This window comes from Dendrobates tinctorius, unplaced genomic scaffold, assembly GCF_039654945.1.
Source record: "Dendrobates tinctorius isolate UK_male_01 unplaced genomic scaffold, ASM3965494v1 ptg000115l, whole genome shotgun sequence".
Taxonomy (NCBI): domain Eukaryota; kingdom Metazoa; phylum Chordata; class Amphibia; order Anura; family Dendrobatidae; genus Dendrobates; species Dendrobates tinctorius.
In genome coordinates, this window is record NW_027361783.1 from 7,103,959 (window position 1) to 7,120,374 (window position 16,416).

General features: G+C 43.1%; 1 protein-coding gene across 1 annotated transcript; it reads right to left on the reverse strand.

The window, feature by feature from the left end:
* Positions 1-2,640: 2,640 nt before the first annotated feature.
* Positions 2,641-11,981, reverse strand: EDN1 (endothelin 1). The gene is made up of 5 exons (XM_073589976.1): positions 11,556-11,981; positions 9,397-9,577; positions 5,419-5,574; positions 5,152-5,262; positions 2,641-3,629 (listed from the first exon to the last, which is right to left on the reverse strand). The coding sequence occupies exons 1-5, from the start codon at positions 11,614-11,616 to the stop codon at positions 3,488-3,490; spliced, it is 651 nt and encodes a 216-aa protein (XP_073446077.1). The 5' UTR covers positions 11,617-11,981; the 3' UTR covers positions 2,641-3,487.
* Between the last annotated feature and the right edge of the window lie 4,435 nt (positions 11,982-16,416).

A 16,416-nucleotide genomic window follows, 5' to 3' on the forward strand; every position in this document is an offset into this window, starting at 1 on the left:
TGTCTAAAGCTTAGAGAAAGAGCGCGGAGAGGTCTGTCAACAGCTGGCAAAGGAGTGTTTGAAGGTGGCAGGTTTACAGGCTGAAGTAAAGAAAATGAAAGAGCATTTCAAATTAGAAAAGGCCCTGAGACAGACACCTGAGCACCGAGAGGATAAGCTGATGAAGGAAGTCTCTGAGTTCAGAGGTCACCTGTCAACATGGCAAAGTGTGAGGCCTTAAGGGAAGATGTGGAAGTACTCAGAGAAGCCTTAAGAGGTCTTCTACCAGAAGAGAAGTTGGTGGTCGAAGACTTACAGCAGCCGTGACCGAAGGATAACAACGCGGAGCTACAAATGCCCATCTTAGCGAGGGTGCCTGAAGAGTGTAAAACTAAGGAAAAGTGTGCACTGAGAATGGAAGAAGACAATCACCCGGTCGTAGTAGAGGTCTTGATGGAAAAGTCCATGGCAAAGCGAGAGCCTTCCGTCCATGAACAGAGTGAGCTCTCGATCTTCAAGTGTGTGATAGAGGTACCCGAAGACATGCAAGAAGCCTGTACCAGTGAGGGTGTGCATGAGGCTTTTAAAAAGGCGGTCGAAGCGTGTATGGTGCACTGGGCAACTGAGACTCAGCAGTTGGTTGCACTGTCGACCAGGAAAGACACAGTGAAGCGGGTGGCTGTCCTGTGGGATATGCATCTACAATGTCTCTGCACGAAACAGATGATCATGTTGAGTAATATGAAAGCTGCTCGACATCTGGAGCTTGGGAGGGAAGCTAAAAATCGACTGGGCTTAGTGGAAGACGTAATTCCGGTACCTAGACATCTGGTAGGGAAAGTCATTGGAAGGCTTGGAAAAGTGATGCAAGAGCTTGTGAATAGATCCGGTGTGGCGAGAGTGAGGATCCCACCAGAGGGTGAAATCCAGGTAGCTGGTGAAGATGGCATGGTTCCAATCATTGTTGTTGACTCTGTGGAAAGCCTTAGGAACAGCCGAATGCTCCTGGAATATCAAGTAACGTATCTGAGGGAGATAGAGCAGCTAAGGCTGGACCGACTGCAGGTTAATAAACAGATGCAGAACATGAGAAGGTGGCCGCCTTCAACCCGAGGTATAAGGTCCAGAAGGTACCCTCCAAATAATAATGAAATGGCAGGTAGACGAAGACATTCAGCAAGGCAAGAAGGTCGAGAATCTGCAAGTGGCAGTTCTACTCTCAGTATGAGGCTGAGAGACCTGGACAGTAGCTCCTGTGATGTACTAGATGGGTCAGATTCAGACCAGAGAGTGGGCTCTACTGTAAGTGGGACTTATGACCGCACCAACCAAGGGAGGCGGCCAATGAGAGAAAAGTCGGGTGATGGGGCGTACTGGCAAAGTGTGGAGACTAAAAAGGGTCTGGTGACACAGACGGACTGTGCCTTGAGGGCCAAAGCCCAAGGCCGATATAATGACCGCTGGGGGCAGAGGAGGCCTAACAAAGATATGATGCTGAATGACGCCCAAAACAGACTGAGACGGTCCTCTCAACTTGTAGGACAAGGTGACAATGGGTACCCGGTCTTGAGGCACATAGTGTGTGACAAATGTTCAACCCCACAAGTTTGAACAAGGGGGAGGGTATGTGATGCAGTAACCTCTGTGACAGCTAGGGACTGCTGTGTATGCGGTAACCTCTGTTACAGCTAGGGGGCGCTGTGTATGCGCTTCAGGATGCACTTGGAGGCATAATTATGATGATAAATTAGGGACTGGCATTATTGTAAATGACCGGTATATGTGGCAGAGGTTCTCTGCGCTGTAAGCCCAAAATGACATGGTTATGCTGGGACTTATAGTTCCACAAGTATTTGTTGTTTATTACTTATAAGGGTGGCTTATATGGTTAGTCAGAGAGCTGGGTGGGAATTGACAAACCACACATGTACCGCCCATCCATGGGGGTGGTTACAACCATATAATGTGACTGAGGTCTGGTCACATGGAGAGAGTGTGTGTACCTGAATGGTTCAGGGAGCAAGGTCCTGGAAGGTCTATGTTGGAAGATCCTGGAAGTAGGATCGGATTCCTGGAGCACGTGGTGAGACCTTAGACCTGGGGGCCTGGGTGTTGGCCTAACGCCCTGAATAGCACCCGGACAGGCCTCGTGTGTTCGGAGCCTAGGACGGCCCCACACTGAGAAAGACACTGTCCTGTTGAGGACCTTGGACTGATGAGGAGTCAGCCTGTGGAGCAGGAGCTCCTGAAAGGTAACCCCAGATATGGGGAAAGAACTATGTGCACTGACAATGGTCAGTTACTGAGCTGTGCGGTCACCTTCTGACTGGAGAGAGTCTGCCGTGACTAGTGAATGCTGTATAAAGCCATACGTGATGAAATAATTGACTATGTGTAAGCCGGTAATGTGCAACCTGGCTTGCGGAGCAGTTTCTGATGCTTAAATAAACTGTATGGACAGTTTTGTGTGAAAAAACGTGGCTGACTACCTTAATGCGCTGCCAAGCGAGTGTCCCCCAACACACACAGTAGGCGCTACGCCACAGGGGTCATTTGTGATCAGAAATATTTCTATAGAGCATCATTTACCGCACGTGACCTACAGCCATGCAATTTGGCTAACGTCTTGATTTTCTAAAACAGAAAGTCAAAATGCTGTAGTTAGGGTTACAAAATATTTATTTTAACATTATTACTTGAAGGCATGAAGCTCTTTTTCATACAGAAATACAAACATGCATAGACCAATATGGCCTGCCGAAATGTATATTTAACACAGTAAATATAGCAGTTTTACAAATAATATAAATATTTTTAAAAATATTCACATAATAAATTTAGATAAGAGATAGCAGATTAAATAACTGCTATGAAAAACTCAGTTTTAGCTTGCGCGAGTAGCTTTAGGCGCTACCCTCGAATTACGATAACCCATCAGATCAGGGATTATCGCATTTCAGAGATTTCATTAGCTCCGAGAATTAAGACACAAGGTGTTTTCACAGGACAAGCTAAAAATTAGGCAAGAAGGAAGCCCTTCAGAGGAAGTGAACCTGAGGTAGACTTGTATGCATTATGTAATACGTCCTCAAACAATGGCATAGCTTTACGAGTCTGTCTGCAATGCGCACAGTGGATCCATATGCAGCATTGCACGTAGAATAAGGCATGTAGTTTTCAATATTACGTTCCAGTGTTTTACTGTCAGTGTCAGTAGCAATGAATGTTGTTCGGCAGGTTATTCAAAACTTCTGCTCTAACGCAGCCATGTTCCTATGGCATTCATCTCCATAACCAGCAGCATTATTTCAGCAAGGATTCCCGCCTTTCATCCATCTCCCATGTCCATCTTGAAGCTGGATGGTAGTTCCAGAACTTCTACTTTAAAAAGTCTTCATAAATTAAGTGCACTTAGCCACCAGGATAAAATCAAATATGCGCAAGGAACACATTCACTGACAGCAATGTCTCCCACACTAAGGAAAGGTGACAGTTCTCATTTCTTCAACTACGAGGTTGCTATTGTACGTTTCCAAATTCCTCTCCTTCGATGTGCCCAAGGACGTGGCTCATCTTTCATCTCTTGAAGCTTCTTCAATAGCCTGGCAAAGATATATGATCTTTTAATGGCTCGTCTGATGGATTCCGTTCTGCAAAATAAATGACGATTTTTGGTTTATTTCAAAGTAAAAGATTTTTTTTAAAAAGTTCTTGAATTTACAACAATTTTTAATTCTGGCTTTTTCACAAATTATAATTAAGAGCTGAAAGAGAATGGCTTAGACATGTGTAATGTCTCTAAATGAGAAGATGCCATCAGTGGGGGTCTCAGCCTTGAAGGGACCACAGCACTCTAGTAAGCACAATGCCATTCTCCTCCAGTTATTTACTCTATCATGAGAAATCTCACAATCAAGTGGTTATATTGTTCATGCACACTTACTATGGATGTATACTGTATAAAACTACATACAGAGATTATTAAAGAGCTAACAACTATACATTTAAGAGTATATCTATCACTAGGTTTTTGTTACACCATCTGAGAGCAGCATGATATACATACAGAGACCCTGATTCCAGCAATGTATCACTTACTGGGCTGCTTGCTGCAGTTTTCAGATCTAGTAGTTCTCTGAATACAGAGCTCTGTATAACCCTGCCTACGCCACTGAATAGCAACTTTCTCTGTATACTGTGCATAGGCAGAAAGCTGCAAGTCATTGGTGGAGGCGGGGTTACACAGAGCTCATAAATATGGAGGACTACCTGGTGGCAGCTTTACTAGTCCTACTGATAATTTCCTGTTAATAAAACAGTGAGTTTACCAAAACTTCAGTAAGTGACACATCACTGGAATCTGCGTCTCTTTGTCTACAATATGCTGCTCTCTGATTAGCTGGCAAAAACATGGTGTCACATTCCATTTAAAAGTCAGCGACAGGACATGGACACATTTTCCATCATAACGCCATTCTGATGCAGCACCCATGTATCAAAAAACATAACTGGGTGCCATTTACAGATCATGATTAGCTGAGCAGATTAACGTTAGTACAGTTTGGTGGGAAAATATTCACTATAGCTTGAAGTGTATTCATTAAAATCTCTGCTCGTCTTGCCTTAGGAGTCCAGAGGGTGGTCCCACCATTCAGTGACTGACAGCCATCTCTGTAAGCCGCTCATACAGATAAACCCCATTGGACTCATAAACCTAATAAAATCAGGGTTCAATCTGTTCAACTCCTCTTCTATAACACTCAACTGGGCATAAAACAGCATTGTCATGGTGACTTGTCCACTGTAAGTGCTGCAGAATAAATCTGGGCGGGGGAAAGTAAAGTTTTCCTTTAAGATGATTAGTATCTCACGTGACCTGACATTTACCAGAGAGCAGCCCATAATTCACCAACTGTTAACATCTCGTAAAAACTGCACAAGGTGCTACAAAAGGAAAAAACGAAAACCAATGCTGAATCCTCCCGCTAGGAGGAACTAAAATTCTATAATAAAAAATATTGACCAACGCTCTTTAATATGCTATATATGTGCAGGCTCGGACTGGCCCACAGGAGAACAGGAGAATCCTCCGGTGGGCCACCACCCTCTTATATGAGCAGTACTTGGCACTACATACATGAATCTTTCACTATGTACTAACTGATCGCTTACCTTTTAGCATCTGTATGAAGTTTATGAACACACTGCATTCCCAATAGGCGTCCATTGCACACTTTGGCCTTCTGAACCTGGTGACTTTCTTTTTTAATGGAAGGCTGGACACTGCGTAAGAAAACAAAGCACTGTAAGGCACAACTGAAGGAACACCTTCTCTCCACACACGCTCCTGAGATAAAGGCCGCCTCGGCCACAGGTGTACTCAGGGATCGCTCCGTCATTTTTTTTTTTTTTTTCCAGACTGAAAATATTTGCACACACCTGAGATCTGCAGCACTTTGGCAGAAGTCCAGGCATTTCTTGTCCTCACGCTTGGCACAGATACACCTGCTACTAGACTCCATAACGTCTTCTGCCTTTGTGTCTTGCAGCGAACGTTTCAGCCGAGGACCTCCAAGTCCATAAGGCACTGTTTTTCTGCAAAATAAATGCTACGTTGTTAGAGCTGCAAATAAATCCCATACCATAATAAAGAACCCACACACATATATATATATATATATATATATATATATATATATATAACAGGACCCAAACCCAACTTATTGGAGCACAGGTAGACAAGATGACTGACATCAATACTACATGTTTCCATGTCAGAAGCAATCATCAGTCAATCTGATGATGGTTACTTAGATCCATACAAACTCCATGTTCCACTTAGCTAGTGTCAGGCAATAGAAAAACTTCCCACACAGTAGACGCCGCACATAACCTTTGCACAAAAAAAGACTTTAATTTTCGTCTTATTTAATGGCATACAATTTCACAAATTGCAAGCCTTCGTTCCACAGCGGCATACCAGCGAGTTCTACAGGTTGCAACCTGCATTTCAATTAATAGCTTGTTAATGGTTCTTAAATCACAGTTTAGGAGTATTTCACTGTAAATGCCTGAGAGGTAAAGAGTAAGGCAAATATTTACTGCTTGGCCTATTACGCTATCAGTCCGGGCCCATTATACATAGTAACTGCTTTGGAAAACTCTCTAGCTATGTGTCAACAAATATCAAGGCCAATGTGCCAGCATGAGTCACGCCGAGTACCGGGAAGCGCTAACAGCAGCGCAGAATTCAGAGTCCCCAATTTCTGCGATTTCCAAACCTCGAGGATGTGTGAGAGGTTAAAATGATCGAGAAATCCCTTTGCCTGCATGATGTTACATGTGTATTGATTTTCCCAGGTGTTGGCTACTCGGCTGCATTTATCTCTGATCCAATATGACACAGTTATTGTATGATCGCTCCACGTTAGCTGTATTGTCTAAAATTCATCTTCAGAGTGGTTCCCGGGAATTATTCATTTATTAGGCTTACTTATATAGCGCCATCATATTCCACAGCGCTATTGTCATGGCAAGGTTTGGACTGGCCCACCAGACAACCGGAGAATCCTCCGGTGGGCCCTGGCTTCTCCTTCAGGAGAGTTCATAGTGCAAACCTTCCAGTTGCTATGGGGCTCTGCAGTGGGGAGAAAAGTGGGTCCTCAGAATTAAATCCCCCGGTGGGCCCTATGTTCTTCAGTCTGACACTGGTCATGGCTGTCCTCATTGGGGCTCACGATCCAAATTCCCTATCGGTATGTCTTTATAGTGTGGGAGGAAACACGGGGAGAACATACAAAATCCTTGCAGAAGTTGTACTTGGTGGGATTTGAACCCCAGGACCTCAGCACAGCAATGCTAACCACTGAGCCACTGCACTGCCTGAATAAACACAAGCCCATCACAATTCCATCCTATGAGAGATCATGTAGGGCAAATATATGTGTATATATATAATGTAAAAATGTGTGTGTGTGTATATATATATATATATATATATATATATATAATGTATAAATGTGTGTGTGTATATATATATATATAATGTATAAATGTGTGTGTGTGTGTATATATATATATATATATATATATAATGTATAAATGTGTGTGTGTATGTATATGTATATATATATATATACAGTGGGGAAAAAAAGTATTTAGTCAGTCAGCAATAGTGCAAGTTCCACCACTTAAAAAGATGAGAGGCGTCTGTAATTTACATCATAGGTAGACCTCAACTATGGGAGACAAACTGAGAAAAAAAAATCCAGAAAATCACATTGTCTGTTTTTTTTTCATTTTATTTGCATATTATGGTGGAAAATAAGTATTTGGTCAGAAACAAAATTTCATCTCAATACTTTGTGATATATCCTTTGTTGGCAATGACAGAGGTCAAACGTTTTCTGTAAGTCTTCACAAGGTTGCCACACACTGTTGTTGGGATGTTGGCCCATTCCTCCATGCAGATCTCCTCTAGAGCAGTGATGTTTTTGGCTTTTCGCTTGGCAACACGGACTTTCAACTCCCTCCAAAGGTTTTCTATAGGGTTGAGATCTGGAGACTGGCTAGGCCACTCCAGGACCTTGAAATGCTTCTTACGAAGCCACTCCTTCGTTGCCCTGGCGGTGTGCTTTGGATCATTGTCATGTTGAAAGACCCAGCCACGTTTCATCTTCAATGCCCTTGCTGATGGAAGGAGGTTTGCACTCAAAATCTCACGATACATGGCCCCATTCATTCTTTCATGTACCCGGATCAGTCGTCCTGGCCCCTTTGCAGAGAAACAGCCCCAAAGCATGATGTTTCCACCACCATGCTTTACAGTAGGTATGGTGTTTGATGGATGCAACTCAGTATTCTTTTTCCTCCAAACACGACAAGTTGTGTTTCTACCAAACAGTTCCAGTTTGGTTTCATCAGACCATAGGACATTCTCCCAAAACTCCTCTGGATCATCCAAATGCTCTCTAGCAAACTTCAGACGGGCCCGGACATGTACAGGCTTAAGCAGTGGGACACGTCTGGCACTGCAGGATCTGAGTCCATGGTGGCGTAGTGTGTTACTTATGGTAGGCCTTGTTACATTGGTCCCAGCTCTCTGCAGTTCATTCACTAGGTCCCGCCGCGTGGTTCTGGGATTTTTGCTCACCGTTCTTGTGATCATTCTGACCCCACGGGGTGGGATTTTGCGTGGAGCACCAGATCGAGGGAGATTATCAGTGGTCTTGTATGTCTTCCATTTTCTAATTATTGCTCCCACAGTTGATTTCTTCACTCCAAGCTGGTTGATATTGCAGATTCAGTCTTCCCAGCCTGGTGCAGGGCTACAATTTTGTTTCTGGTGTCCTTTGACAGCTCTTTGGTCTTCACCATAGTGGAGTTTGGAGTCAGACTGTTTGAGGGTGTGCACAGGTGTCTTTTTATACTGATAACAAGTTTAAACAGGTGCCATTACTACAGGTAATGAGTGGAGGAAAGAGGAGCCTCTTAAAGAAGAAGTTACAGGTCTGTGAGAGCCAGAAATCTTGATTGCTTGTTTCTGACCAAATACTTATTTTCCACCATAATATGCAAATAAAATGAAAAAAAACCAGACAATGTGATTTTCTGGATTTTTTTTTCTCAGTTTGTCTCCCATAGTTGAGGTCTACCTATGATGTAAATTACAGACGCCTCTCATCTTTTTAAGTGGTGGAACTTGCACTATTGCTGACTGACTAAATACTTTTTTGCCCCACTGTATATATATATAGATATATATAATACACAGATTGCTAATGATATTGTGGCATTGCCTCATGTATGGAGCCTGTAGGAGAATCCTAGACATTTGTCCTATTGCTCAAGGTAATAAAAACTCCATTAATCTCCTTGGGGATTTAGGACTACAATATTAAGCATCTCTCCTCTGCAGGAAATCTATCTGCGGCAGTACAGAATCGTGGGATAGGTGTGGGGCCAGCAAACAGCCATTAAAACGTATCCTAAGTAAGCTTTTAGTATATGAGGGAAAACAGACAAATTGGGCAGATTGGGTGTGCCGTATGGTCATTACCTCCTGTCAATTATCCGACTGCCTGAAATTTTATGACCTGGTATTGTGCAATCACCCCAGCATTTTCTTCATTACATATATTACGAGACATAAACGATAACTTTTCTTATTTCATATAAAGACATCTCGTACATAAGACCCAACATGATGCTTCACCTACTGTATGATATTGCACCTTATAAGCTGTGATTTTGCCGTGTCGTGTCAATCTGGTACCCGACATAGCAAAAGTTTTAAAGCAAGATAATTGGCCTTATAACTTCACTCCAGAAAGTCGATGGACTTTTTGGATGGAAAACTAACAATTAAAATCCGCCACAGACGCGCAAAAAACTCAAATTGTCCGGTATAAAACTTACTCCGGAGTGTTTATCCAGATTATATCTAGGTGGCAAAAGTAGACACATTCTTTATCCATGAGCGATGAGCAAGAACAGCGTTTAAATCTGCGTGGCCTCAAGGGGGCGCCAGAGGACTGATGAGTGGCTGGAGCTTCTGCTAGAGAGGAGTCTTCAGAGGATGAGAACGTTCTGCTTGACCCTGCAGATAAATTAGGAAAAAGGGTTTTAATCTTGATACATAACATTTATGTCACACAATTGCAACATATTCTATTAATTATGAAACGTATTGGTGTGAATGCATCTACATGTGAATATTGTTAGTTGTGACAGTGCTGGAGCTTGTAGGGAACCTCACGTGGTGATAGTGTGATGCTACATCAGGGTAGTATGGAAATGGAACTCCAGCTGGAGATCATTGTTGTGCAATGCCGTGTGTGCATTCCTCTGATGATAATAGTAGCAGGCAGGACTAAACATGTCACCGCATACATGATACTGATTCATATGTGGGCACTACACTGCCTGGATGTGGAGCACAAGGCTGCGCTCTACAATCTGCTCCCTGCAGAGGATTGGAGCCAATGTTCTGCAAAGAGCTGACAATCAGCCAGGAGAGTAGGCTCCTCACCGCCATGGTGTCACTGCTGGCACCGAGCTGTGGGGCTGCAATGTTCACAGAAAGCATGTCACCATCAGAACAGGAGGCAGAGACTATTGGGTTATATCTGCTCAGCCCCCTAGGCTCCTGAGAGTCTAGATTGGGGTCTCTCTGTGCCAGGAACAAGTGCTGAGCTGTCACATATCCGAATCTAGATGTGCCAGAATTATCATCAGAAAATGAAAAAATACCGTCTATCTATGTAGGTGTGTGGATGGATAGATAGATACATAGATATGGGATAGATAGATAGATAGATAGATAGATAGATAGATAGATAGATAGATATCAGATAGATAGACAGATATGGACTAGAATGATAATCTTATATGTCTGTCTGTCTATCACTACTTTTCTGTCTCTCTGTCATTTTACCCACTCTCACATTGTTTTCTATCTACTATGTATCACGTTCATTTCTTTTTGCTCTTTCTATATTCATCTATCACTTCTTTCTTTCTGTTGCACTATTTATTACCTTTTCTCCTTCTTTCCTATATTTTACCTTTTTTATTTAACTTTTCAGTTTAACTCATTTCTTTCCTACCAACCATATATTTCTTTCTATATATATACTATATATTATCTATCTACTCCATCTATTTTGCTTCTCTTGCACTTCTTTACTATTATCTATCCACTCTCTTTTTCTGTCCTATCTATCTATCTACTCTATATATATTTATCTTTTCTAACTATCTATTTTGTTTCTCCTTTCTTTTCAATTATCTATCCACTCTATCTATCTATCTATCTACTCAATATATATTTCTCTTATCTATATATCTATCTCACTAATTTTCTACCCATCTATCTACTCTCTGTGTATTATCTATCCATCTATGTACTCTTTCTCTATACGTCCATTCTATCTAATTATCTATCAATCTACATCTGTTGTTTCTGCTGTCTGTTCTTCCCATGTGGCCCCAGCACATCATCCGGTGTGACAGCACAGTCCGGCCTCGGTGCCCCTCAGTGGCGCTGATCCCATGTGCTCTGTACAGGCGCTCTCACGCCCTGCACACCGCTCTGCTGACAGCCGGGGCTCGCTGCCTCCTAATCCCGACCCTCCTGAGCTCTGTGCACCTGATCGCTGAAGCACAGCTATAAACTGCCCGTAAATAGCACAGAGCGCAATCACCCCGAGTTTATAGGGGTGAGACACTGTCTGCGCAATAACGAGAGAGGGATTCCAGAGACTGCGCTGCTAATCTCGTGTCATATTCCAGCACAGGAGCCGGCTGCTCCTTCCCAAGAGTCATGGAGGGAGATATCCCAGGACAGGGACTGTCCGTCCCGGGCATCAGAGTGCCGCGCTGCCCACTCCCTGCTCCCACCTGTGTGACCACCCATCCTGCCCTGCAGCCTGTCAGCGGCACATCACCCCACAGACACACTGCAACTTCTCCACTAAGCTGCTGGTCAGTCTCAGATTTAGGGTAATGGCCACCTATGCCAAGGGCACACTATCATTACATGTCATGGAGTAATAGATCAGCAGCCTCATCCCTACCTGCTCCACAGGTGCCTTGTAGAAGAGCCAAGAGCAGGTAAATCATCAGCTCCAGATCCATTATTAATAAAGAAAATGGGTGTAAAAAAAACTAAAATCCCCAAAAAAAGGAAAAAATCAATAAATAATCTAAAAAAGAAGTGATGGCTATAAAAGATACAAAACGGATAAAAAAGTGTTCCAGAATGGATCCAGTCCCCAATCAGAGTCCACTAGGAGGAGATGAGTGCTGGTAATTCCTGAGAGCTCCCAAAGTGAGTGTGATGCTGCCGGCTGCCCCGCTCCTCTTTATATTCCGCCGCCATAGACTTTGTAAACAGCCCTCAACTTCTATTATCCTGAGCCATTGTTATTAGTCACCGAGAGGCAGCGTGCAGACGGAGATAAGGGCAGGCTGGAGAGGAAGCGGACTGCACACAGGCTGACGCCAGCTGAGCCCATCGGGGGCGGGGAGAGCGCAGGGGCTGCTGCTCGGCTCTCTGCCGCCAGGGGGAGCTGAGCGGACTGGAAGAACTGGAAAGGTGGAGGAGCTGCTCTCTCAGAACAGGAATGTGCCACTAATAAGTGGTGTTCTTTACCATCACAGCACCTCACACAATTAACTGAGGATTATTATGGAATCTGACACCTGATTGCATGCTTTGTCCATGTATTCAGCCCCAACTGCATTCACTGGCTGGACATTTCTGCAGAGGCATCGCTAATATATTAAAAAACCAAATCAGATTTACCTGCCATTTCTTCTATTTTGCTGTTTCTTTGTCCATTTCAGTCTTGTGTTACTGAATGCATTGGACATCAGGATCTGCTATGTGGGATTTTCTCTTTCGAGGGTCCGGAACCAAAAGTCTGTGTAGTTAGACGTTAAAGGGGATGTCCGGTCTTAAATTGCAAGACTGCAGTCGCTCTAATGGGCTACTAACAGCGCACGCGCTACATCCTGCGAGGATTCACCGGTGTCAGCACCAGGAACGGCGGTCAGGTGACCACCAGTATGTGATGTGCATACTCCCAGTCACATGCCAACTAGACTGCTTCTGTCCTTGCTCTAATACACTTGCATTGAGCGCACTGGAAACAGTCTAGTCAGAATGTGGCCGCGAGTCCGTGACCACTGTTCCTGGCACTGAAACCGGAGAATCCTCCGTACATGCACTGTGATGATTCACAAGTCTACAGTCACAAACAGTGATTTCAGACTTGTCATTTTAGAACGGACAACCCCTTTAACATATAACAAGATTAGTTTGCCGAACTCCAGAATAGCTCAGCAAATTACTGTGAAAACTATTGTAATGACAACTGTACTAGCTATCACCTATTTTCTCATAACTTAAGCCCTTGATACACTTGAAACAGTCGTCAGCCTGCCTAATCCTACTCTCTCTCGTTTGCCGGGCATTCTTGTGTACCTTATGGTCGAACCTCTGCTCCTTATCTCTTGAAGAACAAAAGGATCTGCAGTCTGAAATTGGACATACTGGATGATTATCTCACCCAACAATCATCTGATCCCCATACACATTAGACTATCGTACTAGATCATTATCTCACCCTACAATCATCTGACCCCCATACACATTAGGCTATCGTACTGGATCATTATCTCACCCGACAATCATCTGACCCCCATACACATTAGACTATCGTACTGGATCATTATCTCACCCGACAATCATCTGACCCCCATGCACATTAGACTATCGTACTGGATCATTATCTCACCCGACAATCATCTGACCCCCATACACATTAGACTATCGTACTGGACCATTATCTCACCTGACAATCATCTGACCCCCATACACATTAGACTATCGTACTGGATCATTATCTCACCTGACAATCATCTGACCCCCATACACATTAGGCTATCGTACTGGATCATTATCTCACCCGACAATCATCTGACCCCCATACACATTAGACTATCGTACTGGATCATTATCTCACCCGACAATCATCTGACCCCCATACACATTAGACTATCGTACTGGATCATTATCTCACCCGACAATCATCTGACCCCCATACACATTAGACTATCGTACTGGATCATTATCTCACCCGACAATCATCTGACCCCCATACACATTAGACTATCTACTGGATCATTTTCTCACCCGACAATCATCTGACCCCATACATATAAGACTGTCGACCAAACCTATCAATATCAGAGGGTTTAGCTGATATTAGTCTAATTATACATGAAAATACCAGGTGGATGACGCTCCGTGATAGCGGATATACTAAGTAAAAATAATCCCAAAAATAAAATAATTTATTAAAAACAATGCGTTTTGGCTGTATCCAGCCTTCTTCAGGTGTGCTATACTCATAGGAATGTAAATTGTGAACTTCGATGGGGACAGTGATGTCTGTAAATTAAGGACGCTATTTATGCAGCAAAAATAAATAAATAAGTAAATATGTACATGGACCGTAAGGCTTTGTTCACATGTCTGTTGCATCAGGCTCCGATATATGAGTCTAAAGCAACTCAACAGATCAGAACTGGTGTCAAAACTGATGCAAAAAAATGCACAAATGCACCAGTTGTCATCAGGCTTTTTCACCACTTGCTACCAGTAAATCTGGGGTTATGTGAAACATTGTGCTTTCGCCATGGAACCGGCACCTTCACCTATCAAGGTGAGAACATCCCCATTGATGGGATCAGTTCCTCTATCCAGCGTTTTTGTTAAACCCCAAATGGAAATGGTGATGCAGCGCCAACCATATGTGAACCAAGCCTAAGAGAGAAATGACTGGAATTTTGACAGATCAACACTGGGACTTACATACAAGTGACTTTTTCTTCTCTTTTTTGGTTTAGGGGAAGATCTCAATAAACAGCTCGCTCTGAGCCACTGACGGTAGGATTGCCAACTCTCCATATATTCCTGGACTGTCTGTCAAAATAGGAGATTTTTTTTGCTCTACTGTATTTTAGAAAAAAAAACACTTGTCTGTGTTTTTTCTTTCGGCTGTGGAGCTTGCATACATTCTTCTCATTGCAATGACCATCATTATACAGATCACAGTAAATGCCACCAATGTCTTTATAGCATTATTCTGAGCTGTAGACAGCACTTATAATGTTTCGGATCCATTTGTGTTTCTTCTAAGCGTCTGTAGAACGGTGGCTGCCAATTCTTTTGCAACTTGTCCAGTAAAGAGAAATAATAGGATGGCAGCTCAGATTAACCGTCTTTTGGCTTCCTCACTGACACAAGCAACGTTCAATTGGCCAGCTGCTAAGTCTTCTGTGTACGTGGGTGTAGTGTGAGTGATCGAGCGATCATGGTGGCAAATACGGTTCTGACATGACTGTCACTAATCTATTGAAGTACAGAATAGGAATTATTAAAATTGCTTTATACAAGAAAAATTATAGCCAACTACAACTATACCTGCTAACCTTTTCCCCATAATATGGTTGTAGATTCAAGATGAATTAACCTCAAGCTGTCAGTATGTGAATATAAGATTAAGTCTCATCTTGAAAAGGTTTATGGGTATAGGACTTTAAAACATGCTTGCTGTTTCCTGTATTATCTATTTATTACCCTTTGCTTATTCAGCACCATCATATTCCACATCACTTTTTATATATGATTAATGAGAATCTGACAAGTGATACGTGCTTCCCAATCCACGGGCAGCATGTATCAGGCACTGGCTGTATGATCTCAGCCTTGTATGTTTAACTCTAAAAAGCTGTGACATTTCAGATAAAAACATACTCTAACAGCTGCCAGGGTCCGATCCACACTGTAAACTAGACTGACAGGTGGGTGGATGCTGCCTGCCCACTCTCCTAGATTGACAGCTCTCTGCGTTTGCATGCACGTACAGTGGGTACGGAAAGTATTCAGACCCCTTTAAACTTTTCACTTTTTGTTTCATTGCAGCCATTTGGTGAATTCAAAAAAGTAACTTTTTTTTCTCATTAATGTACACTCTGCACCCCATCTTGACAGAAAAAAAACAAATGTAGAAATTTTTGAAATTTATTAAAAAAGAAAAACTGAAATATCACATGGTCATAAGTATTCAGACCCTTTGCTCAGACACTCATATGTCACATGCTGGCCATTTCCTTGTGATCCTCCTTGAGATGGTTCTACTCCTTCATTGGAGTCCAGCTGTGTTCAATTAAACAGATGGGACTTGATTTGGAAAGGCACACACCTGTCTATATAACACAGTGCATGTCAGACCAAATGAGAATCATGAGGTCAGGGGAACTGGCCAAGGAGCTCAGAGACAGAATTATGGCAAGGCACAGATCTGGCCAAGGTTACAAAATAATTTCTGCAGTACTCAAGGTTCCTAAGAGCACAGTGGCCTCCATAGTCCTTAAATGGAAGAAGTTTGGGACCACCAGAAGTCTTCCTAGACCTGGCCGTCCAGCCAAAGTGAGAAATCGTGGGAGAAGAGCCTTGAGATAAAGAAGAACCCCAACATCACTGTGGCTGAGCTCCACAGATGCAGTAGGGAGATGAAAGAAAGTTCCACAAAGTCAACTATCACTGCAGCCCGCCACCAGTTGGGCCTTTATGGCAGAGTGGCCCGACAGAAGCTTCCACTCAGTACCAGACTTAAGAAAGCCCGCATAGAGTTTGCTAAAAAACACATGAAGGACTCCCAGACTATGAGAAATAAGTTTCTCTGGTCTGATGAGACAAAGTCAAAACTGTCATGATCCAGCGTGGATCTGACAGTTTAAATGGATAAGTGAACTTTTTTTCCTTTGGCTTGGTGCCAAAGTGATGTGATTGCCCCCGGTGGCCATTAGAATTATTACATGTGGTGTCGTTCATTCTAAGTTGCCCCGGTGGTGGTGAGTGGTAGT

Excerpts from the sequence above, each read along its gene's own strand:
- EDN1 (XM_073589976.1), bottom strand. The coding sequence starts at position 11,616 with ATGGATCTGGAGCTGATGATTTACCTGCTCTTGGCTCTTCTACAAGGC. Across the intron at positions 5,575-9,396 it reads ATCTGGATAAACACTCCGGA|AAAAACAGTGCCTTATGGAC; the intron begins GTAAGTTTTATA and ends TTTATTTTGCAG. Across the intron at positions 5,263-5,418 it reads CAAAGTGCTGCAGATCTCAG|TGTCCAGCCTTCCATTAAAA; the intron begins GTGTGTGCAAAT and ends TTTCTTACGCAG.